This window comes from Rhipicephalus microplus, chromosome X, assembly GCF_043290135.1.
Source record: "Rhipicephalus microplus isolate Deutch F79 chromosome X, USDA_Rmic, whole genome shotgun sequence".
NCBI classification, from domain to species: Eukaryota; Metazoa; Arthropoda; class Arachnida; order Ixodida; family Ixodidae; genus Rhipicephalus; species Rhipicephalus microplus.
This window is the reverse complement of record NC_134710.1, coordinates 191,376,666-191,402,872: the sequence shown is the minus strand read 5'-3', so window position 1 is coordinate 191,402,872 and position 26,207 is coordinate 191,376,666. Positions and strand designations below refer to the sequence as shown.

At 44.3% G+C, this 26,207-nt stretch overlaps 1 protein-coding gene across 8 annotated transcripts in view; it reads left to right on the top strand.

Moving 5' to 3' along the window:
* stumps (DBB domain-containing protein stumps) overlaps positions 1-23,833 on the top strand; it is a 99,866-nt gene extending 76,033 nt beyond the window's left edge. For all 8 annotated transcript variants that reach the window (XM_037428809.2, XM_075878406.1, XM_075878405.1 and 5 more), the window contains exons 7-15: positions 1,323-1,425; positions 2,800-2,985; positions 6,881-6,961; positions 7,939-8,084; positions 9,521-9,685; positions 11,822-11,894; positions 13,903-14,108; positions 18,630-18,732; positions 20,837-23,833. In XM_037428809.2, coding sequence (XP_037284706.2) covers positions 1,323-1,425; positions 2,800-2,985; positions 6,881-6,961; positions 7,939-8,084; positions 9,521-9,685; positions 11,822-11,894; positions 13,903-14,108; positions 18,630-18,732; positions 20,837-21,129 — 1,356 coding nt within the window. In that variant the 3' untranslated portion in view covers positions 21,130-23,833. The remainder of the gene's footprint in view (positions 1-1,322; positions 1,426-2,799; positions 2,986-6,880; positions 6,962-7,938; positions 8,085-9,520; positions 9,686-11,821; positions 11,895-13,902; positions 14,109-18,629; positions 18,733-20,836) is intronic.
* The last annotated feature ends 2,374 nt before the right edge of the window (positions 23,834-26,207 follow it).

Sequence of the window (26,207 nt, the reverse complement as noted above, 5' to 3'; positions counted from 1 at the left end):
TTTTTGATTGTTCGAAGGTCTGCATTCGGCAAATGACTGAATGCATAATGAATGTTCCCGGTTCTAATCTCGATGCGCCAATTCTTTAATTTATCAATTATTTACAGTAGAAGATTGCTTCCACGCGCAAATATTCCAGTAATAGGTGGACGCTTTATTAGTTGCACATGACAAGGGCATAGATAATAAACCAAGTTGTGACCATCCGAAATGTCAATAAAGCAGGATGCCGATTTAGCTTTGGTGATACGTTGTGTGAGTACAAGACATGTTGAGGCTGACAGCTACAAATCTGTGGTTACTTTCATTTGATGTTGCTTTTATGAATAATGCCCCCCCCCCCCAAACCTACAAATATCTGTATAACATTGTGGTTAGATTGCACACACAACACACATGCACATGCACACACGCAAACACACACACAAGCACATGAAACGAGCAGGTAAGGCCCCTATGCTCCTATTTAAGCACATGATTTCCGTATTCCCTAGTGTGAATGGGGTCACATTTTAAGAATTTTCCCTTAACAGAGCTCAGTGCTTGTTTTTTTCTAAACAAAAGAGGCCTTATTGTTTCTGCCGAGTGTGAAAGTTGAGATGCTCTCAATCAATTCTCCACAAACGTAGGAGTATAACTTTGAATGTTATCCTAATTTTTTTTACCTCGCATTTTAGTGGATCCATCTTTTTCTTCTTTTTTTTCTAGTTACTCTCGTAATTATAAGTGTTTTATTTAACACAAAGTTAAATATAGTTGAGAGAAGCGCATGTTATCAACCTACCCGCTACATCACTGATTAGAATCTTTATGAAATTATATGCTTATACACCCGAAAAACGGCGTCAAAAGTATTTAGTCGCATTTGTAAGACTAACTGCACAAAAAAACAGATGTGACAAAGGGAGACAAGAAAGAAAATATGGGTGATACTTGACAGAAAGGCGAGCGCTTGATCACAGTAAATAGATTCGCTGTTATGATTCAGCAAATACTTTTGTATAGACAACTTTTGAAGCTGCATCATCTTCTTTGTGTGTGTGTGTGTGTGTGTGTGTGCGTGCGTGCGTGCGTGCGTGCGTGTGTGTGTGTGTGTGTGTGTGTGTGTGTGTGTGTGTGTGTGTGTGTGTGTGTGTGTGTGTGTGTGTGTGTGTGTGTGTGTGTGTGTGTAACCAAGAACCTTCAAATCATGACTTGATGACCGAAATGCACCATGTTCACGAACAACTCATGTTTATCTTTTGCCTTTTTTTATTATCATATCATTTGCGAAGAAATGAAGTGAAACGTGCGTTGATGCTATAAAAGAAAAAAAACTGCAGGCCAGAGCGACTACACCTGCGGTGGAAGAAGACGCCCCAGTACTCCCTCCTGCGCGAGTCCAGTCAAACCCGGGTAGAGGCAGTCCGCCTCGGATGCACTATGGTAAGCACAAATTGATTAGGCAGCCAGAGATCATCCATATTAAATGTCCAATTGCCAAGATTTTTATGTTCATCTCAGTGGAATTGACAGCTCCGTGATTGCTCAATTACCGATTTGAAGCTAATCGATCAATGCTTTCATCGAAGCCCACTATAAGTCGCGTAGAGAACAAATGTGGCTAATGGATCAGTGTCTCTTGGCGCGATGTCCTGCTCCTCCGCCTGTTATTTCACTATATCAATTTCGCCTATCATTGCTTTCTAATAGCAACGTTATAGAGTGCGTGCATATACAAAGTGTTTCAAGAAATGTGTCCGTTAGTCCTCAAGAATTAGGAAAGTGGAATATTTGCTCTCTATACCTTATGATTGCTGGATACATTAGCTAAGATCGTAAATAAATCAAATAAATTGATTTTTTAATGATTGAATGCAGGAGGTCAGGTCAAACGTGAGAATTGAAGACTTTCCTGGGAGGGGCCCATCGCCGCTTTAAAGTTTTGAAAAAGCGGCCTTTGATCATTTTTCCAATGTAATGAAATTAGGTCAATGGCCTAAAACCAAAGCGCAGATAGGCTCAACTTGCAGACGACTAGAATGACGTCACTGTTCACTACAACAAGTGCAGTGGTATTAGTTCTTCTGAATTCATTAACGTATGCATGCACCACGTTTACGTGCACAGTCTGCACATGCATCCACCCAGCGAAGTCTGTTGGTTGTTGACGTAATGATCCTCACTAATTGTGACTATTTCGGAAGAGTATAGAAATGGCGCCCTTCTGCATTTTAGGTTCGATTTTGCCGACGAAAGCGGTCAGGCTTCTCTACACTACTCTTTCTACCACCGTCCTCTTTTTGAAAGTCTCAAATCGGCAATGAGATTTTTATGGCAAGCTTTCCGATTCTCCTATTTTTTCCTCCCTTCTATTTAAATGACTAGTACTAATTGAATGTAACTTATTTGCTTTCTCTTAATTACTGCAGTAATTGACGTGTCTAAAGACAAGGTAAGTATAAAAGCAGCTAGCAATTTTTTTTTCATTTCCCCTTATTTTTTAGGATAATTGGACACGTTTTTGAAACATGCTGCATATGCCCAATAATAGAATTCGAATGATTGAAGTGTTGGAAGATTTACAGAAGAGAAGGTGGCTCCTTCTTTTTCAACTCTGTGCATAGCTTTCGCAGCATAGCTGTTTCAAAGATATGTACAGAATGTGTCGTTTCTATGTACTCTTTGAACTCGGAGATTTAAGTTTGCGGAGATGAATGCATAACCGAAAATTGAATTCACTAGGGGCAAACATTTTTCGTTGTTTTTATGTCAGTCCACTTTCTTGACACGCCCTTGAAACGCTCTTCCCGTACCCAGAGAACATCACTGTGGGTGGTCACTACGCGAGTCCTGGCGCCGCTCGAGGCGCTCCCGTGTGCAATCCGTCGTATGGCCTGGCACCACCTTTGCCTTCGTCCGCTGCACCAGAGCCGCCGACCGTTGACGATGACCAGGAGGCCGAGTATCTGAGCATGCTGCCACAGATCAACGTGCCTCTTAAAGGTGTGACACTTTACCACTCTACACGAATAGGCATACATGAACACATATCTCACTTGATGATTGCGTCCTCTGGCTTTCGCTGCGCCAACATAATGTGCCGACCAAACAGGGGTGAACAAGAACTCTCGCTTGCTCTCTGCTTCTTTGAATAAAACGTGAGCTGCAATTTTCGGTCCGTGGCGTGCGGAGAATGCCGCTGAAGAAATCGCTCCAACTTTGCAATCGGATGGCTGCTTACTTGCAAAATATGGCGCACAGGTCGTTTTTGTTTGCGACCTCTGCAACGGGAAGATCCTTTTTTTCATTGATTCATTTCTTTATGGCGATGATCTTCATATATGACAGAGGGACAGGCAGTTTTCTCTTTGAGTTGGCAGGAAAACACTCACACATTTAAAAGCTACTGTGAACGCTCATAAACACATGCATATAAACCAGCTTGTATATATGTCAAGGAATTATACGCATCAAATGTCATTGCTAATGTAGAGACATGGGGAAACTGCAGAGAAGTATTAGTTCAAAGCTATTTGACAATCAGTGCTGTTTTATCTGCAGGGTGCTGCAGCTATATATAGCCAGAATTTAAAAATATATGACCACACGCAATTATGACGCGGTCAAATGCATGTTGCTGTTGCTGACCGTTGTCTGAAGTAAATCAGACAATTTTTTTTTGTTTCCTGATTATTTGTTTATTTGACCCTTCTGAAGAAAAACTAACTTCTGAAGAAAAAAAGATGGGTAAAAAATTTCGATGAGAAAGTTGTAGATCAGCTTGCAAAATGTCCGATTAGACAATTTCGAACTTTATATCTGTTAATTATTAGCGTTTTTCTGCTAACTACAAAGGCCCGCGAAATACAAAAAAAGTACCACGTGGCAAACCAACTGGCTCACCTACGTGCGCCGGGATTTTGGTGCTACCTAACGTTCCGCGTACGAACGATAATCTTCTCTTGCAGGGGTTTATGACAGCAATGAATACAGCCGAACCCGGGTATATCAAACTCGCCAAAAAACGTTTATTAGTTCGATATATGGCATAATTCGATATAGGCCCGGTATAGGTTTTGACACATAGGCACATAACAAACTAGAAGAAAAGTACTTTATTACTTGCGAGTAGGGCTTACTTGCGAGCCCTACTGTGGAACAAAATAGTCCCGGATTTTTTTCTGTGTCAACGACTTGGCTGCCTGCGACAGCACGCACGCCTCAACATTGTCCAATGAGTCGGAGCAGCTGAGGCCACAACCTTCCACAATCAAGCAATAGCGCCAGACCAAAGCAAGTGCACGAATCACTTCGGAGGATGTAGGCAATGGGCCGTCGTCGATTTTCATATTGCTGTCGCTTTGGCTCGTGGTCGGCACGACGTCTGAAATGTAATCCTCATTTTGTAATTGGCCCATGATGGGGACTTCATCGTTCGCACTGGCGAACTCGTCGAATGTCGATCTGTCGATAGCACCCGGGAACTCTGCCAGCTCGTTCCAAACTTCTGCAGAAACACCTGCAGTGTCTTCAGCGCTGTCAGAATTTGGGGTGTCATCACCAGGCATGTGGAAGCCGGCATGCCTAAAGCAGTTCTGGATCGTCTCCGTCTTGACATCTGCCCACGATCTACTCAACATAGAAATAGCTCCAAGCAAGTGGATCTTAAGCTCCTTACCTACACGAAGGTTCTGCAGCAGCCTCTCCACTAGGTGCTTTCGATAGCCGGCTTTCATTGCCCGTATAACGCCTTGATCCAGTGGTTGCAGTACAGACGTGGCGTTCGGGGGCAAAAAACGCAGCTCGGTGTTGCTGAAGGCCGTACTGCAGTAGTGCGATGAACAATTGTCCACGAGCAGGCACACCTTGCGATTTTCGCCTACCAAATCATCATTCCACGACGATAGCCATCTGCTGAAAAGCTCCCCGGTCATCCACGCTTTTGACTTTGCTCGGTAGGTAACTGGAAGCGACAGCACATTCCGAAAACACCGCGGTGCCATGCTTTTCCCGATAACCAGAGGTCGAAGCTTTTTCGATCCGTCTAAAATAGCTGTCAACAGCACGGACACACGAGCTTTGTTTGTCTTGCCGCCGCTTGCTTGTCGCCACGACATGCAAGTGTCTTGTTTGGCAACATTTGCCAAAATAGAGCGGTTTCATCCGCAATGCAGATATCTTGGGCTCTATATCTTGCTGCAATATCTCGCCAGTTTTCCTCGAGCCATTTTTCTACAACTCCAGGTCCGCCGCTCTGCTTTCATTTGTAACAGCTTTGCCAACGATGTCGTGACGTTCTTTCAACCGCTGAAGCCAGCCTGAACCACGTTAGAAATAATTCCTGCCAAGTAGAAAAGCAAGGTCCTTGGCTTTCTGCTCGATCATAGGGCCGGACACTGGGATGTTTCGCGAGCGAACGTCCACAAACCACTTGTAAACGGCCGCTTCAACATCTTCGTACACAGCAGCGCGCACACATCAAGCGCCACGGGCACCTAGCCGTTTGTCCGACTTGGCCCTGATGTCTGCCTTGTTCTTCAGGATAGTACTCAAGGTGCTCCTTGGAATTTTGTACGCGGCTGTGACATCGGACTTCTTTTCACCGTGCTCAACCCAATTGATGATTTCGAGTTTCGCGGCGAACGGCAAGTTTTGCCTCTTTGCGCAAGCCATGATGACAGCATGCCAATACAGTTCACAGAGCACCAACAGGCAACACCACAAACCACGCTGAATTGGCAGCAGCAGGCACACAAACATAAATAAATAAAAAATGGCGCTCACTTCTACCACCTCCGCGCCTCGGAGAAAGCACGACGGCCTCTAATTGGCTGTAAGCGCTGCGAGCAGGCCAGGATTATTTCTTGGAGGGGGGTGTTCGCCCACGCACAACCGGGTCTAACCAACTTTTTCCAGGGTGGCGCCGGCAGTTTTCTCCGCCACCGCGAGGGAAAGCCAACTTGCTGGGGCACTTTTGAGGCACATGGAGTTTGATATATCAGTTGTTGTTGCTATTTTCGTTCGATAAAACAGTAACTTTTGCTATATATTCTCAATGTAAACTTACCGTGTTTAGGAGTCGTTCGATATACGGGATAATTTGATATAAACGGGTTTGATATAGTCGGGCTCGACTGTAATCACAGCGGTTATCGCTTTTATGGCCGATAGAAAAACGTGTTCATCACAAAGCCACCATCCATGTTGCAGCCCTGTCTAGACAGCATAATCAGACAAATCGTCATTCGTACGCGGAACGTTAGGAGCACCGAAATCTTTGTGCGCACTGGCGCGCAAACGGGCTTGTCACGTGGTTTGTTTTTTTTGCATTTGGCGGGCCTTTGCAGTTAGTAGTAAAACACTAAAATTAACAGATATAAAGCTCTGAACTATCTAATTGGATGCTTTGCAAACCAATGAACAAGTTTCTCATTTGAATGTGCAGTTCATTTTCGTTGCTTACAAATTAGTTAATAAAATTGACCTAGTACGACAAATAATGAGAACGTAAAGAATAGTCTGACTCACTCCAGGTAACAGTCAACAGTAGGCATTTGATCACATCATCATTGCGTGTGTCGGCATATTTTTAAATTCTGGGGCTTCCTGTATATAATGAATTAAGCAGAACTGCATTGCCTTCTCGCTGTTTTCTTATAGTTCTGTGATAAGTGACAACTGTTGACTCTAATTTTTTTTTTTCTTGTTGCACGTATCACTCTCACATGGACTGTTAGGCATACGTCTGTAAGGTGAAAAAATAATATTCACTTTGATCACAAACCATTTTCGCTACCTTTACAATCATTCGTGGAACTGTAAGAAGCGATGTTTTGTTGAACTAAGTTTGGCAACCATATTCACTGTGAATTTACTTTCCGTTCATCGTGGTTACTAGGACAAAGCTTTGCACCAAGTCAAAGTGATCAAGGTGAAGTGAAAAATGAAACGAATTCCACAAGTGGACAAACTGATCAAGGTACTTTTTTTTCTCTCCTGCTATTCTTATAGTGACTAAAAATGAGTATACAGCTAGCGGTACTGCCACAAAATCGCGATATGATTGTCATTTTCACGTGAAAGCACATTCATAATCATCAAGCGCATATGTAAACTACAACACTAATGCTACTACCGTTCTTCAGCTATATACTTCATCAGGCATATTCTTCGCTATTGGTGCATGTTGAAAGCAACCACTACTGGTTAAACTACATTATTAATTTTTTTCTAATATGGCGAGCGAATTCTTGGTAGTTATGGTGGTACGAACATGAATGCATTGTTATTTTAACAATTACAAAGCTTGAATGAATTAATTCAACGTTGGCAAAGCTATGCACCACGGCCTTAAGATTTATTTAGACCCGAGTTTTTCAACAATATCAATGTCGGGTGCCAAATACTTTAAGTCGGGGGGGCATAGTTTGAAAAAAAGCGTGTAACTAAACTAAGACAGCAGTATTAACAAGCAGAGCGAATGCCTTTATTTAACTAAACATCGTGCAATGCTGACACGAATGTTGTGGTCTCATCACTTCATGTTAACTATGTTATCGAACCAAAACAACTTCTCATTTATTAGGGTGATATATACGGTAACCATTGTTCAAAATAACGTGTACCCTGGATGGCGATATCCAAAAACTGCAAATTACGCTTGTCCACAGACGGAGCCTAACCGATATGGCGGTCCTTGAGTTGGAATTGTAATTGCGGTGATTCCGTGCGATTTCGTAATTTCTGTCTCTAATTCTCATCACCATCGAAGCTTTAAAATCATGGCTTTCATCGACAGTGGCACTAGCATACATGCAGGCATCATGTTTAGTGCAGTTGTGGTGTGTGGGAAATTCTGCTAGCGCAATATTGCATGTCGGCCATATGGTTCTCACAACAATACCAAGTGAGAGAGACGAACCTGAAACTTTGGACGTGCCGCTTTCTTTTATCCAGGCATGCCGGAAATGGTCTTCTCAAATACGCAAGAGGACCTCGTTCGAATAATAGAAATGTACAAGAAGGGCATTCCCTTCTCGCAGATTGAGAAGCTCTTTGATGACTGGAAGAAGAACAACGAAAACTCCAAAAACAGCGAAGATGTGAGTGTACAGACCCATCTTTTCATATCGGTTGTTTTCTTGCTGCATTGGCAGGTACAGCTTTTGTAGAAGTGAATGAATATCGAAGTCCCAACTACTCACACGAGTCAGCAGGCACCTGGTTCCTCCTTTACATGTGCATATCGCGTCGTATCTGAGTGCAGAGCGGGACGCTCACGAAGAGTATGCGAGACCCTGTGGTGAGTGAGTTTTTGCCACTGGTTGCAGCACGAGGAGAGACATAGTACTGCGCACAGCTGAACTGTATTGGCGCCAAGCTTTGTCAAGATGCGTTCCTTGAGAATCTGTACATATCATGTGAGGGCAATTACGCGCTCGTCGCAAGCGTTTGCCCTCTCCCACAGCCGTCTCCAGTGGAGACGCAGTCGGCCCCTCTCTGCCAGGGGCTTTTGTCAATAGTACGAGGAGGAAGCTTAGGGGAGCTTTTAGCTACACTTAAAAAGAACACAGACGCCGGTCACCGTTCGTTGGTTGTCATGAAATCTGTTTAGTCGATAGATATAAAGTAAAAGATACCTTTATTACACGTAAAGTAAAACATAACTAATGTGACAATAATAGCCAGGAAGGTATTTCAGATTAATTTATACGATCTACTGTCACTGGGGTCAGACGTCACGTAGCTGTGTCTGTTAGTTCTCTGATTGTGTGGGTAGTATTTTTGTCGCGATAGCAATTATATGAACACTCTCCGCTAGATTTTGCCGCCGGCATCGGCGTCATACACCGTATATGTATACCTATCTATATGTGTGAAAATGCAGAAAAAAAAATTCAGAAAAAGAAACACTTCAGCACGCGAAATCGAACATGGGACCTCTGCGTCGTAAAAGCGAGGCGTTAACCACTAAGCCACCCCAAAGAACATTCTTAAATATATAAACGGCAAGCTATTTATACCTACCACTTATTGCTGCTGTGTTTTCGGCATTACCAGAAAGATGGCGCGATGAGCGCACGTCGCCACATCGCGCAGCGGCGCCCACTCCAATCTCCTACGGGTAGTTCAATTGCCCGGCTTAGAGAAGTTGAGCTACTCTCCTCGCGCGCCCTTATCTCGTGGCGAGGAGGGGAGAATCGTACGCATTGGCTGGCCTTAGGCTATACGTGTAACGATTCTGCTGTAGTTACTGGGCGCGCAAAGGTCACTGAAATTATTGCAGTCTCCGTTCACGAAAAGCCCGTGCTTTTCAGACTCAGCGAAGTAACAAATGAGACGCTTATACGCGTGCATCGGTACCTGTGAGTACGTTTTGTGTGTAATTTGTGCGCGAGAAATGCGGGGCACATTTCGATCTGCTTTCCATTCTGCACGTAACCTTTCAAATTGTTGCTATCGTGTTCATTGCGTCGCCTTTGCGGCAAAGCTGTGACTTTTTTTTAGTTTATTAGTTCTATTCTCTGTTCTTTCTCAGAGCAACCTCCAGGCTCTTCGTGAGCTTTACAAACAGAAGCAGCGTTCAGCGCAGGCAGCAAAGCAGTCATTCAGTCTCAGTGACCTACGACAAATCATCACCGGCAAAGGAAACAGGCGTGGAAGCCGAAGTCGTGACATCCAGCACACGACACTGCCTAACATGGCAAGTCCACTTTCCACGCACTATTCATTTATTTTTGTTTCATAAAGATGAACGCATACTGCATAGACTGCAGAACCACGTCAATTTTTCATTACTGCAGATTACAGTGGTCTTTTCTGAAACTCCTCTTTTTTTAAGTTTTTTGTGTGGTTGCAGTTTTATGATTGTTAGATCTACGGAATCGACACTGACTGTTGTTAGATCTACGGAATCAACACTGACTGTTGGACACGCAAGTGTTCATTATTCCACATAACTGAAGCGATAAAACAGCATCAATCAAGCAAAGATAGTCGCTTGCTGTATTTTTATGCTGTCACAAAAGACAAAAAGTATGTAGGGTGCCTACCGAAAGTGTCAAGACGTTTCAGCTTCCACCCATAAGTATTGTTTATTAAACATTAACTGGCCGTAAACTATTAAAACCAGCTGTACTACTCAAGTCAAAGTGCAACGAAGTGTCACTTAAGTTTGTTACGGTTGGTTTAACTCGGTTATGGCTGAGTATTATGCAAGCAATCTTGACAAACTGCAGGGCTGGTAATCATTTCATTTTATTATTTACACACCTTTAAACAGCGCGTAATCAAATGACGTGCTCATTTGTTAGTTAGCAGATATGACGCCGCGGGTGCCATCGCAGTAGTGTCCCTAATATTCCTTTTTCGTGTCGCCTTAAACTCGAAAAAGCGTTAGCTTAACCATAATTAAAAGCCTTCTAGCGTTACATGTGCAGGGTTTCTACTCATCAATAAACGACATTATGTACCATTATGTCGCTCATTTCAACTTGCTAAAATATTAACAGCCACAAGTGCGAGTTGGAAAATGGTGCTCGCTAGTGCTGTGATCTTTTGTTGTCAGCTTGCTGCCATCTCTTCAAAGAGAAGTGGCGCAGTTCATTTATGAGTTAACACGGGCGTATCTAAGGCTTTCATTCCACCCCCTACCCCCCTCCACCCTTCGCACACTCACGCACGCACGGAACAAGTGCATGGTCATAGACAACATTCACTCACTTCACTAAAAAAATAATAAAATGAGTGGCGTTCCTTTCGGGTGTGCCTCGAGGCGTGGAAGTTGCGTGGTCACTTTGGATAAAAAAAATCTTTAAAAATTGTTGTTCCTGTGTACTAAAGAGCACTGTAAAATAATCACACCGGAGATCTTTTGCCCCTGAGTCGTCTCATGCGAATGCGTAAAGAACCCGGTGAGTTTTTACATTCTGCGGTAACAGCCTTTTCATGCACACTACAGATTCTATTTAGCTCCCCACAATCGTGACTGCATCGTATCCAGATGTAAATCAAAAAATTATTTTCGCACTAATCATGATGGCAATATTAGCGTCACATAAAAGTAGTCTGGCTGTGCCATAAGTGGGGCGGGATGTCAGACTCCTTCGACAATCCAAATGTTCTTTAAGGCTTTAAGACTTATGTAACACTCGCGCGGGTTGCAATGTGCAACATCAATGAGAACTTACAGACCGGAAAGCCTAGGTAAGTATAGGGGAAGTTAATTGATTTTATTGATGTGGGGTTTGATGTCCCAAAACCACCTTATGATTATGAGAGCCGCCGTAGTGGAGGGCTCCGGAAATTTCGACCACCTGGAGCTCTTTAATGTGCATCGAAATCTGAGCACACAGGCCTACAGCATTTCCGCCTCCATATGAAATGCAGCTGCCGCAGCCGGGATTCTACCCCACGACCTGCTGGTCAGCAGCCGAGTACCTTACTCACTAGACCACCGCGGTGAGGCGTATACGGGAACTTGCAGCAATTATTATATTAGAAGTGCAGTGAACAAAAGAATTTATCTTTTCATCTACTTTACTTTCTTCATTCTTGCATCATAATTACTACAGATAATGTTCGTTATACTCACCTTCGCTTTCTGTTCTGTTAGTTCTCATTGTTGTTGTGTCTAACAATGGAAAACGAGTGTTTCGAATTCCCCTTCTTTCGTTCAATAATCAGAAATATCGTGACATATGCCGAATCGGCTACTTTGATCCGAATGTATACGTTCAGCTTGCGAATCAGTTCGTTGCAGCACAGGCCCTATCACGTGCAAATGAGCGCACAATCTCTGACTGCCATCAGCTGACATTTGACGTTTCATTTCTTACAGAAGCAAGACGACTCCTCTGATGGCTGTCGACGCGTCAGCACGCTTAGTGCCGTCTCTACATCCAGCAGTGGCAGTAAGTGACACATTAATTCATAAAACAATTCGCTTAGTATAGCTTTTATTTGTCCATGACAAATACTACTTTCATTACATTTTCAGTATGCGCTATATAGTATGTATGAAGCAGTAAAGCCAGCACAAGATAAATCTTACTCTGCTTGTGCAAACATATTATGCACAACAAGTAGACGATGGCATCTCCAGCCGTCGTCGGGTGCTGCTTTTTGGCACGAAAGCGTTTCATGCCGGGGTCCACCACGACTCCATGACATGTTTCCGTCTCGGATATCACAATGTAAAATGTTTACTAGCAGATTGCCGTGAAAAAAAAAAAGAGAAGGAAAAGCTCCGCAGTGGGATGTCGAATCAGCGACCTTGCGCCCTTCAACGGGCAACACTAGCCACTATGTCACAGAGCGACGCTGCTCCAACACGTTAACGGCGAGCCATTTATATGCACCCTGTATACCGCTGGCGGTCTTCAGAACTCGGCAAGTTCACTGCGTTTCCATTATCAGTAGAGAGATAGCACTTCGGGCATGAAAGTTACGCGCCAACCCACACGTCGCTGTGCGTGCGTGCCACCACACGCATGTTCAAAGTGCGTGTAGATGTTCTCTAGCATGGTGACTCACTCGCGCTCGCGCTTATCTCGGGATATGGATGCTTCTTACCCCTTGTGGTTCAACTGCAAGCTTGCTTTCAAGGCACAGTAGTTAAAGATAGCACGAACCTCCTTTCTCTCGCTGCCGCACCCGCGTTTACGACAGAAGTGTGCTTTTCCCACACGAAAAAGTAAGAATCGTGACCGTTGTTCGCCCTCATCCTGTGTATACCTGTGCGTTCATTTCATGCGTCTCTCTTTCTGTTCGAACAGCATGCTTTCAGGTGTCGAGCTGTGACAGTTGTTTGTCCCCGCTTTCTACTTGAGGTATGCGCGGCAAGTTTTAAGCTGCTTGCTGTTCGTCGCGTGACATTGCCACTTGTTATCTGAAGCATTCATTTCTTAGCTGTTCTGGCAAAACAATGTACAACTACTTCTGTGAGGACACGTTTCACTTTTGTAATATACGGATTCCTAAAAAAGGAAAATCAACCATGTTTTCTTCTTTTCTGTCTAATTACAGAGGCACAAAGGCAATAGTAATTTGCACAATATAAGCGGGTGACGTTTCAGTTATGGCATGCACGCGGGATCGTTTCAATGCACACCAGTAGCATTACGGCGCTCCTGAAGAACAGCTTGGAGAACTTTGTTTTAATGGAGCGTTGAATCTCGTTAGTGTTATTCTGGCTTCACCGTTTTCGCCAAAAAATCTTTAACCTCGTAGTCAGACTTTGCCAGTCTTACACTGCATTTGTGATATTGCCGGAACGCTTTGAAATAAATGGTTGATTACACCGTTGAACCTATTCTCAAAGTTTGGTAGTGGTAGTAGTAGTACTAGTAGTAGTAGTAGTAGTAGTAGTAGTAGTAGTAGTAGTAGTAGTAGTAGTAGTAGTAGTAGTAGTAGCACTATAGAGTAGCAGTAAAAGGAGGAGGATGAGAGAACAAGTGCGAAGTTGAAAGACATGTGAAGAAAACAGCACAAGAGCTTTTCGTATGAGCATTTCCATGTCGTCGCTATAGCCTTTCACGCTTTCCTGACCATGAATGAACGTGTAGTCTCTCAGTTCACCAGTTTGTTGATTGGTTTTTGTGTCGATGAACCTTAAGGTGGGCCCGACACGGTGGTCTAGTGGCTAAGGTACTAGGCTGCATACTCGCAAGTCGCGGAATCGAATCCAGGCGGTGGCGGCTGCATTTTCGATGGAGGCGAAAATGCTATAGGCCCCTGTGCTCAGGTTTGGGTGCACGTTGAAAAACCCCAGGTGGTCGAAATTTATAGTCCTCCACTACATCATGGTGGTTTCGGGGCGTTAATTGAAAATCCCACATATCAATAAAATTAGCCTGAAGGTGGCATAAGAAAAAAAGCCCACCCATTGGTTAGTTCTTTAGAACCTTTCTCTTTCTGCAGGTTCCAGTTCAAGCGACCGCCTAAGCACGCTAAGTTCAATGAGTGCGTATGACAGCGGGGCGCATTCAGACTCTTGCGAGGAAGGACGGCCGCCGCCGCGGCCCCCGCGACTGCCGGCGCCGCGTAACCCCAAGACGGCGATGCACCAGTACTACGCCTTTGCGCCAGGCAGCGCCGACCGGAAGGCATCCCACCCCCACTCTCCGGTGAGAAACGTCGCATGAATAGACGCGCAGCAATGGCAAATCATCGTAATACAGGGAATCGCTTTTCACCGGGGGGCTATTCCCTCGATAGCCAGCAGTCAATCATATGTCGTGCATTCGCAGGGCTAATGACGAAATACAACCTGCTCACCCAAAATAGTAACAATGTGTTTATTTCAAAACAAAAAGAAAACGAAATGCGGAAAAGTTGTTTCAACGAAATATGAAAAAACTGCTTACATAAGAAACACCACACAGAACGTTTCAGTGATATTGAGGCCTAGTATAGCATTGTTGGAAATTTATGTTATGCATTTTAGAGCATAAATATAAAAACAAGGAGCTGTTTGCTGTGAGGATTTCAATCTGGTACAGCCGGAATGCTGTATCGCCGCCATATTTTTTTTTACAAAAAGGGGGTTTCAGCCATGCTTTACGTATGTGTGTGTGAGTTCCGTTTTATGTGCATAAAAAAAAAGATCTGAACCCTCCCCCTTTCTGGCTACTCCAGTGCTGAGGTGGGAGTAAAACAACTGTTGAGAGATGGCGAGCTATTCTGCTTGCAGCGATGAGGGCTCGTTGAATGTCTGACGCAGTATACCTCAAAATCTGGTTTGTTTTCTTTTTTATTCCTGTTTTGTGCTTACAGCACGGGGCCGCCTATTCCTAAAATGAAATTGTATACGTTCTTTCCAGTGGTGTAGAGATTGTCGTCATTTCATGATGGTGATCTGCTGGGCCAGTTGGTGCTAGGTATTGTAAATGTGCGAGCAGAAACACAGCAGGAAGGGATAGGATCGTCTGCCTCCTCCATTCCTAGTTCAGTTCTTGGCTTTCACTGATACTTTTATGATCCGTTGTCATTTCGTTGTCAGAACTATATGTGGATGTGAAACAAAGAATTGCATTAACCTTGTAATACAGTCAAACCCACTTATAACAATACTCAAGTGTAACGAAAATTTCATTGTTATAAGGGATAATTGCTGCAAACGGGTTGCATGAAAAAAAGCAGAATAGAGATATGGCAGGCTGCTGTGAGAGAACTGTAATATCGTATGCGATATGCCAACATACATCAGTGATAAGCATGACAAAGCTGCCGATTTTTCGGACATGCTAGAAAATTTGGACACTTTCATAGGGCTGCCACAAACCGCATGTAGCGCCAAGGTATAACGTCACAAGTTTCGGATGCTGAAATTTGTCAATGTTTTACCTTTTTACTCTAATTGCAAATTAGTAAGTCTATTTACAAAAGCCGCTCCCGCTCTGTATATAACAGATTTCAAAAGTCGGCATTACCGCACTCTATTCAGTGAAGCATGTTATGACTTTGAAGGAGCTCGGGGACGTTGGAGTTGTGGACGGGGGTTTGGCAGCTTCCAGCTTGAATTTCTAGTTTTCTTCTTCTATTCCGATAGCAATTGTATGGACAATCTCGGCTCATTTTTTACCGCCACTGCCTCATTCACCGTATATCTATACGTATATATGAAAACTCAAGAAAGAAAAAAAATTGGCCCCGTATCCCAGTGGCCCACTGCAAATGTCGTTGAAAGACGCTAGTCTTGCGTCTGGAGAGAGTGAACAAAACGTTTATTTGATGTTCTGCACGAGAAAATCGGGGAATTGTATTCTGGAGGCGCTGCGTTAGAGTGTCTCGATCGGTGCCATGAAGGCGAACGTGCGTACCCAGGCACGTTAGACACAAGTGCTATCTGGCAGTTATATTCTAAAACGAAGGAAGGCATGCATGCCTGTCTTAGAGGCGATAAGGTGTAGAACGCAAAGCGACGAGCAGGTGCCACCACTGTGTCTTCTTAGCAAAGTGTTGGAAACACTTGCCTTTTTGAGCATGGCATTGCATTGTCAGCGCAGCCTGATAAACGCTACGGTCCTTAGAATTCCTTATGTATGCCTTCCCTAGTATAAAGACACACATACAGAATATTGACATGTTGTTATGGTGCTTTAGATATGCGCAATAATAGCTTTTTAATTGACAATCACACAAGTATGAACGCTTAAACTTGAGCAATATTGGTGGGTGCTGTGGATGGGGTTGGTCGTTTAGGTATCGTTCGGAGCCGTTTGAGATATCCTTACGGCGGACAAGCAGACAAATGTACAAACAGATAGATGAAATTTTTTCCGTTTCCGTCGAGGTAACTACGCGCGCTTTTCTCTCACGTGTACTTTGCCCCGCAAATGGCACGGCGGGGGGGGGGGATTATATGCCTGTGTGCGTACGATTATCCTTCGGTGGGGAGAATCGTGGGCCTTCAGTATTCACCGGAACGACGGTGTTGTTGCTGGGCCCACAAAAATCCCTTGGCTTGCTGCACAGGCCCTGTTTGCGAAAAGGGTGCGCGTTTCATACACCGCGAAGTATAAAACTGGGATGTTTGTTAGTTTAAACTCATTTGTACTTGTCATTACGTTTCGTGCGTCGTTCTTGTTTAATGAGCGCGTCAAGTGTCAAGCAGTAAACATTGTTAGTTCGCTCTCGTCCTGTGTATGCGTCATTTGTGCGTGAGCAGCGCGCTGCACGTTTCGATCTGCTTGCCAGTCTCAGCGTTACATTCCAAATTATTGCTATCGCGTTCATTGCTTCGCCCTTGCGGCGAAACTGCAACTTTTCAAGAATTGAGGATTCCATTACACTGACCCGCAGATCGCGGGATCGAATCCCGGCTGTGGCGGCTGCATTTCCGATGAAGGCGGAAATGTTGTAGGCCTGTGTGCTCAGATTTGGGTGCACGTTAAAGAACCCCAGGTGGTCAAAATTTCCGGAGCCCTTCACTAAGGTGTCTCTCATAATCATATGGTGGTTTTGGGAAGTTAAAACCCACATATCAATCAATTCCATTACATTTCGGCACGGACACCCAGTTGCCGGAATGCATTGTTGTAACTTATGATGCAACAGGTGGGCATTACCAAATAAAACATACAAAATTTGACGGTGAATTAGCTTCTCATTGTTATAACCAATATATTGTTAAAACCACTATCATTATAACTGGGTTCGACTGTAAAGTAAATTAGGAAGGCATCATTTATGTGCTAAAGGTTCGAACCTTTTTGTAGTCTCAATTGCATTGGAACCAGATGTACACTGTCGTCCTTTATAAAATGGAATACGCGATCGTGTGGCCTGCGCTCTGCGGCGGCTGCCTATAGTGCCATCAACTGACAGGAAACACGTTCGCTTTCAGCGTCATCTGTTGCCGAAAAAAATAGTAACGAGCTATGGCAGGTAGGCAAGCGTCGCTAGACTGCTCTCTCTCACTGCTCGCACCTGCAGTACATAGCCTACTGCCAACATATCAAACGTTGTTCGCGACCACGGCGACGCAAGCCGCAGTAATCGCCTGATATCACTCGTCGCGCCAGTCATCAGGGAACGTAATCTAGCAGTGCTTGTGTACTGGCCATAACTCCTTATCTTGCTTTGCCATAGATGACGTGAACGTCCTTTCTTCACTTTTCAGCTGATGATACATGCATGCATATATATATATATATATATATATATATATATATATATATATGAGATCTAACAGACAGTAATGCCAAGGAATGTATAGGGGAAGTTATTAGAACCAATGGAATGTAAATAAGAAGAACGAAAAGTGGATGAAAAAATAACCAGCCTGCTCAAGGCTGGTTATTTTTTCATCCACTTTTGTTTCTTCTTATTTACATTCCATTGGTTCTAATAACTTCCCCTGTACATTCCTTGGCATTACTGTCTGTTAGATCTCATTATTATTGCGTTAAAACACGGAAAAACGAGCCCTTAGGTATACACTTCTTTCCCTTATTTGATATATATATATATATATATATATATATATATATATATATATGGGATATGGCACAACGGGAGCGTTGTCAACAAGGATAAATATATTTATTTCCCAACAGTTTCGGGAGGGGTCCTCCCTTCATCAGGGGATAAGTTATGCTGACATGATCTTCAAAACTTCGTTGCTGCCGCGTCCCTCTCGCCTTGAAAGATGTTTGCGAGAGTGAGAGGGAACTTAAAAAAAGGGGGGGAAAGAAAAAAGACGAAAAAAAAAAGAAAAAGAAAGAAAAGAAAGAAAGTAAAAAAGAGGAAGAATCACTGTCAACACTGAGAACGAAACCAACTGTTCGTGTACGTCCACATACAGTTCTTATATATATATATACACACACATTTGTGCACACCCTTCTGTTTTTCCTTTGATGACCTTATAGCACTCGACGATCACGTGTCCTGTCACTTAAAGATGACAGGACAGCAAAGATAGTGGCGGGGGTGCCATGACCAACCTGCTGCTTCTGGCAACCGAAGCGATACTACTGTGTCTGCTTATCACTGTCGGAAACCGAATTGAGGAAAACTTGTCATTTTTACGCGGAATGTTACGGAGCAGCGCAGTCATGGCGCGCAAGCGGGCATGTTACGAATGCAGAGCTTCTCGGCTGGTTGCATCTTTCGTTCTTCTTAATGTGATCAATCTTTCACAGGCTTCCTCGCAGGTCGGAGATGTTGCAGCGTCCACCATCTCGGAAGTCAGGGCGAACAGCATGCCGTCCAGCATTTCGCTGCATGGAAATATGAGCTCACCAGGTATGTTTCCGGTTGAATAATTGTAATTTACGAACACTATGACAAGTTCTTGTTTATTTTCGCCTGCACAAGCTCAAATAGTAAGCATTATTGAGCAAGTTCAAGACACTTATCTTTAAAAGTAGCACGTTCGAACGTGAAATCCTAACTTCAGCTTTTGGTATGTAGAATAACATTTGAAACTTAACCACTGGTATAGTGAGTGGCTAAGGTCGGAGATTTATTTTGTGCCTCTTCATTGACTCAATAAGCTCATGTTTACCTGCGTGTGTACAACCGGTAGAACTGAAAAGCTTACATGTTGTATTTCTCCAAACCCGTAGCTTTATTACATGAATATAACACGAATAGTTGTAGGCACTGCATAACACGAATAGTAGGCACTGCAAGCTCAAGAAAGAAACTGGGTTGCAAGAATACTGATGCATGAATGTCTAGCGAACACTGTGTTCCCTATCATTGCACTGGTTTATTATCTAGAATACATGGGTCGCCAGGCATATGTTTGCTGCTACTGCATCCTTGCACAGCACATGCATTGTTTCTGCAGTGCAGACCATGCAGTTCGTGCACTGCAAGGGCTGCAGTGAAGAAGTATAGCATGGGCAGAGGGCGCTAAAAAAGTTTTTTCGTAATAATGAAAAACTGTCTTAAATTCTTTGCTCACTACACCTGCATAATATTTTTTGGGGAAAGAAATGTTATTTGTAAAACATAGTGATAGCTTCGACTTTGAACAAAACTTGATTTTTTCACTATTAGTGTCTGTTCCTTTCACATACAGTCGCGCTTCAATCGCAGTTCCCATGACTCCCCATGCTGATTTCGCTGTCACTAGCTTCTGAACCGCTTTTTGCTTGAACTTTCGCGACCTATGTGAATAGACCTTGCAAGCTCTCTGATAGCATATTTCTTGGATACGCCCCCTCCCCCTCCCCATTTATGGCACTCGACCACAAATTAAGGCAATCAATCATTTAGCCAGTTGTCAGATACACATAAAGTATGTTTATTGTTAACGTTCCCATATATAGCCCGCTGCGGTGGTCAAGTGGCTAAGGTACTCGACTGCTAATCCGTAGGTCGTGGGATCAAATCTCGGCTGCGGCGGCTGCATTTTCGATAGAGGCGAAAAGGCTGTAGGCCCGTGTGCTCAGATTTGGGTGCACGTTAAAAAACCCCAGGTTGTCAAAATTTCCAGAGCCCCCCACTACGGCATCTCTCATAGCCATATGGTGGTCTTGGGACGTCAAGCCCCACACATCAAATCGTTAACTTTCACATATGTAAAATTACGACTATTTGTATCGAGTTATCAGTTTTGGTTGTTTTTCCCCTCCTCACCTAGTCGCGCTTTAATCGTTCGCGGGCGTTGATGCCAGTGGCAATAGGTTTCTCACACTTTTCATTCCAAGTTCAGTGACTCATGTCCCTGCTACATGAGTTCTTATTTTGAAGTCTTCACTTGAAACGTGGGAAGTTCGATTTCTAATGTCGGTAAATAAAGATCGCCCTGAATGCTGAATGCTTTCGATTCCTTTTCACCTTGATCTGTGGTTTAAAGCCGTGTTCGCTCACACAAAAAATATGCTCAGCTTTATGTTGTGTGCACGAAACATGATTTACTGGCACTTTATACATGCATTTTTGTACGTCTGTTTGAATTGCCACCAAAGACTGTTGAGCCTAGTTGTGACACTGTATCATCTTTTTCAACAAAATTTATTATCTGTGTAATCAAAGTGCCAACTTTAGTTTTTAGATCTGGAAGCACGTTTTGATTGTCATGTTTCGTGTCATATACTGAAACACTAATGGCTTCGACGTCAGCAGACATTGATAATATTGCTTCAATTGAGGAAAAAAGGAAATGCCAAAAATGGAGCCAAGACAAATTTTTTGCCGCCACCGGCCTAAAGCATCCACATTGGCGCAAAGTGGCAAAAGCTGGCAACCCTGCCTGCTTTTATGTTACTTAAATTTTTAGTTGTCTGGAGAACGAAGTGCTTAGTATCTTTACTATAACTAACCACAGGCTGGGCTAAAAAGCTGTGAACAGACCGCGAAACACCTGCGTGATCAGACATTTTGTGGTTCTCTGCAGCCAAGCCTGCGGTGGTGAACCCATCGGCAGGCGTGTACTACGACATTCCGCAAGTGCCTCGACCCGTCGTTGACCATCGGCACAACCCGCTGCTGGACTACGACTTTCCGACGGCCGCGCTACGGCGTGTCGCGCCACATCCCTGCGCCCCGGAGTCCGATGACAGCCGACACTACTACGACATCCCAAAGTGGGGCGCTTCTGGCGCCCCCCTCCCCGCGGCTCCGTCCAGCAAGCAGCAGTTGCGGCTCAGCATCCCCGACATACCCGCACCTCCTGTGCCTGATGACTGAGCGTCCTGCAGGTCGGGAGAGTTCTCAGGCCGCCCATATCGTAGCCTAGGCTGCAGCTCAGACGAGCAGCTTGAAGGGGGAGTGGTATATCTATATTGAAAACAAGTTATGTGCTGTATCTGTTCCCCGTCTTATAATGTAAGAAATGATGCTGAGAAGCGAGCATTGAATGTTTAGTGTCGGTGTTTGGCTGCCACATTTCAAAAATTGTTACCAGATTAGGCAGAATGATTGGAGGGTGTATGCATGCTTCTTGCTTGGGCATATATATATTTTTTTCTCTCGTCACTGCTGAATCAATTGAATTTCTCGCATATCAGAATCGACAAAAAAAGGTGAAAAAATTTTGTAGACTGCTAGTGGGATCTTCTTTTGCCTTAGAAGGTCCTCAATTTGCGAGAATGATAATGAAGGAATCCAAAAGTTACTGTTGACGTTCCTTATCACGCAGCTCTGCTTTACGCAGTGTCTGTGATGGGCATGTTCTCTCTTTGAAGCAGAGGTTGTATTTTATGTGTAGGTCAATGTTTGTTTTTTTCTGTTTTGAATCTCCATCGGTTGCGGAACTTTCTTTTCATGAAGGAAGCTCTGGCCTGTTTGCTTCAGGTTGCTTTCTGCTTACCTACCTTTGTGCCATTTTTGCACTTGTTAACAGACAACACTGTCACAATTCTCTTCTGTTTAATGCCTGTCTGATTTTCGTGACCCAGTTATTGCGGTCAATTAAAAATATCGATTTGTCAACATTAAGCTTTGTTCCCGAATTCCTGTTGCCTTTAGTGCAGAAATCAGCCTACACTTAAAAGCAAGCAAGCTAAAGAAATGGCTGTTAGCAAACATGCAAGAATTTATTTGCTGCGTGCTCATGCATATTATGTGCCTTTCGGATCAGTCTCCTTCAGCATTTAATAAAATGCCAGAGCAACGTGCTCTTTGGCGTGAATGCGGCTGAATGTTGCTGCAGGAGAAAGAAAAAAAATGACCATGTAATTATTTTTGTAAGTTTGCTTAATGTTGGGTGAACCTGTGCTCGTTAGCTAAGCCTGAACTATTTTGAACTGACCAGTATACCTAAAAGTGCACTGAAGTCTGAAATATAAATTCTTGTGCAATTTGTGTTTTGTGCAGGGAAAGTGCCAAATCAGTTCATGTACCATACTGTTAAGCTGCCTAGACACATCATGTGTACGTTTGTCCCAATATAGGGGAAAATGATAGTGGAATATGTACACCTTAGTATTCATGTGTACTCTTGCCTCTAAAGCAAGCTTCAAATACAACATAGCAGCTTATCGTGTATGCAGTAATTAATAATAATGATTGTGATGTGACAGATGACGTGAACTTGAAATTGTATTCTCAAGAAATTTTTTCTCGTCACATTCATTTTTTTAATTATCATAACTAAGTGGTACTGTGTGTCCAGAAGTTTAGCCAGATATCTGAGCACAACTGCGCAGTGCTTGCTTAAGAGAACGAGTGGATAAATGCATCTTCCCACATTTACAGCAGCTGGCAGAAATGCCTTCAGTTATGCTCCATGCACCAGCATCATTGTTGAATCTGTGCAACGCACATCTTACCTCAGATGTTTCTTGTCAGCGGCTTTTCCTTGTCGCTTTGCCGGGATGTAATACCTCGATAAACATCTAGTCCAGAGAACCAAAACGCTGAGAGTCGTGGGCGCTGCTGAAGTGACTGAATAGCTGCGAGCGGGAGTAAGTTATTGTGATGTTTCATTTTGTGTGTGCGGTTTTTTTCCTCTTCCTATTCGTAGTGTTAATTTGGACAAGCAAGCCTCAATTTCCACTTGCAGTCCTTCACAACAGTCATATTTTGTGATGGGTGCGACTTTCTTGCTCACACTTTGTTAGTCAGCTTGGCGAGAGCGAATCTCCCTTGGACACTGTTACTATTTCAGCGAGTTGCCGCATGCACGCCCGCAGGAAGGCTGCAGGCAGGGCAACATAACCTCAAACAGCTCGAGTGTGGCCAAGTTTTGGGCCAGCTTTGCCGCGGAGCATTAGAGAATATTCCTTCAAATCTTATTTCGATCTTCCGATTAGAAAGGAAGGAGCTCCTACCAAAGAAAACTGCAACGTCACGTGAAGTTACCAAAACGGTGACGCGTATCGTCATTCTTCTTTAGCTACACAGGTTAATAAATGTGACGAGGCGTTGCCTCTGCCACATAGCTGAAGTGCAAAATGAAGAGTTACATGCTCGGTGCCTTTTTTTTAATTACTTTGGAAGGCACTACATTTGGGAAATGAGAAACTGTTGGTTCTTTAAGCGTGCGCTTTTGGCATCCATCGTGTGCTTTTCACCCGCAAGCCAGACGAGACGTGTGCTGCTTTTATATGCTTTTCATAGGCGCAGTGCGCGTGTCGGTTCCGACCAAATGACGCGGGTATACTTGCCACCCTTGGTTGGATGGGGTGTCGTTGCAAGAGGATACCGTTTCGCAAGAGACGGATACTGTACAAAGTGAGGATAAAGACCCTGTTTGCGCTGGCTTTCATTGCAACGTGTACACTGGTTGTCTGCGCCATACAGTCTTTTATTATTTTTGTCGCGTGACTTTATGGGCATTGTGCACCACCGTTTTTAATGTTCTTATATCTGCGTGTGATCGAGTCTCACGTATACGCAGAAGATGAGTGATGATGTTTCTCATGCTCTTCAATAAATATAACTATACCAAGTCATTGTTTCTTTGCTCTTCAATACGCCATGTAGTACATGCGTACATAAGAGCAAGTGCGAACACCTCCAGCACTGCATGCAATTACTCGCACTTCCCAAACATCTTGGACATTGCGAATAAAAAAATTCACACCATCTTCCCAATGAGAGCCCTGATAGAATGCGAAGTGCCAGCGTTGCGCACGGGTTGAACGGCACTAGAGTTACTGTGCTCCCTTTAGGTAGCAAAGTTGCGCCACTGGCAGAACTCGCCGTTCGCACCCCCATTCACCAAGCACGCTCACGTGTGCAAAAACATCTATTTTAGGCAGAGCCAACTTTATGGCCGCGCGGGTGCTGGTGACCGCCACGCCACTGGCGCCACCACCACCACTGCCCAACAGTCCGGCGAAGTGATCCCGATGAGTGAGGAAGTACTTTTTCGATGGTGTTGTGATTGTGTCTTATGTTGTCAGTTTTTCGTGAACGTCAGTGTTACTGGTGTCTGTGCGGCACTGCGCCGTGACTCAGTTCTGCGTATTCGCCACGATGACAGGATGCCACAGCTACGTATAGATAAGTCGGAAATTCTTGTTTGTTTGCGTTATTTGTAAAACACGGAAGTATAGTTCTAGCAGTTGTTTTATTGAGCCATTTACTTAATTGTTTAAACCAGTGAAAACCTACGTGAAACAAATGATTTGCAGAACTTAAGTTGTTGCAAATTGTGTACACGATTCTCGTTAAGTCAAGGCTTTCTTGTTTGCTATTTAAAACAAAACTGTCTTCCTATGGTGACTGCCATCGAACAAGCTATAGCATCAGTAGTATTACCATTTTTTGTTCAAAGTTTTCTGTTTTTTTCCTTCGAAGCGAAAGTCATTGCACCAGCGAAGGGGAATAAACGAGCGAGAAAACGCACGGAGCTGCTGGGCTGCTTCGACTCCTACTTTCGGAAGGGGTGGTTTTGCTGCATGACATAGACGTCTCAGTGGGCAAGATGACAGACCTATGCGCAGCTCTGCTACCTAATGGTAGCATATACAGCAACTCTAAATTGCGCTAACGCGGGTGCTGAGGTGAGTGCTCATGGCGATGGTGTGCCACGCAGATGGCGCACGGGGATTTTCGGTGTAGCGCTGCGCTTTAATCCGCTGAGAAGTACACCGTCTAGTATATTGATGATGGCACCATATTTACGCAAGAAATCCATCCCTAGGATTGCCTGTTTGCAACACTCGGAAAGAATAACAAAAGTTGCGACGAAGGATGCATCCCCTATTTCATTCTTGCGGTGCACTTTCCGGTAGGTGTGAGTAGCTGCCCTCCAGCTCCTCTAATCTGTGGTCCCGTCCATTCCATTCGTACCTTCCTGAGCTTGTCTGCCAGACTCTCACTCATTATTGAGAAGTCCGCGCCAGTATCGACCAATGCCGTGATGTTATGTGCGTCAATGGTAATTGCAACTTCGGCCGTTACAACCCTATCAATCGTCGAATCATCGAAAATTCCTGTCGCTTCGCTCGGCAGTATTGGGGGATTTTCAGCACTTCGACGATTCGCAACCTTCCCCCTGAGGTCGCTGCTTTTAGTTTCCTCGGCGTGGACTGGGACATCTTCCTCTCGGCATGTCAGTGGCGCTCCATTTAGAGGATGGAGAATAACGCACCGGAGAGGGTGAGCGCGACCGAAACCCAGGAGGAACATCTCGCAGGGTCACGATACTCGTGTCGACGTCAGGCGTTTCGTTGTAAATGGCGCTTAGGAATAGTGGAAGCAAATCCTTGGTATATACCCTGCGACGCGATAAGCGCAATACCGAACGATGTGGCCTGCTTCCCCACAATGAAAGCAGAGAGGCCTATGGTCAGGGGTACGCCAGATGTGCAGTTTTGGTGGTGGCCGACTCGGCGTCGACGTTTCTCTGTAGTACCCCAGGCGAAAATTTGAAGTGGGATTTCAAGTGGTTCCACTTGCTGCCAAGTGGTCTTTAAAGTGGTTCCACTTGCTGTCAAGTGGTCTCTCAAGTGGTCCCACTTGCTGTCAAGTGGTCTCTCAAGTGGTCCCACTTGCTGTCAAGTGGTCTCTCAAGTGGTCCCACTTGCTGCCAAGTGGTCCTTTAAGTGGCCCCACTTGCTGCCAAGTGGTCTCTCAAGTGGTCCCACTTGCTGTCAAGTGGTCTCTCAAGTGGTACCACTTGCTGCCAAGTGGTCCCTTAAATGGCCCCACTTGCTGTCAAGTGGTCTCTCAAGAGGTCCCACTTGCTGCCAAGTGGTGCCACTTCAGAGCAAGTGGATTCCATTGACAGACCACAAGAGAGACCACTTGCTGTCAAATGGTCCCTCTTGCTTTGAGCGGAGACACAACAGGTTCCATTGCCATAAAGTTCCCTA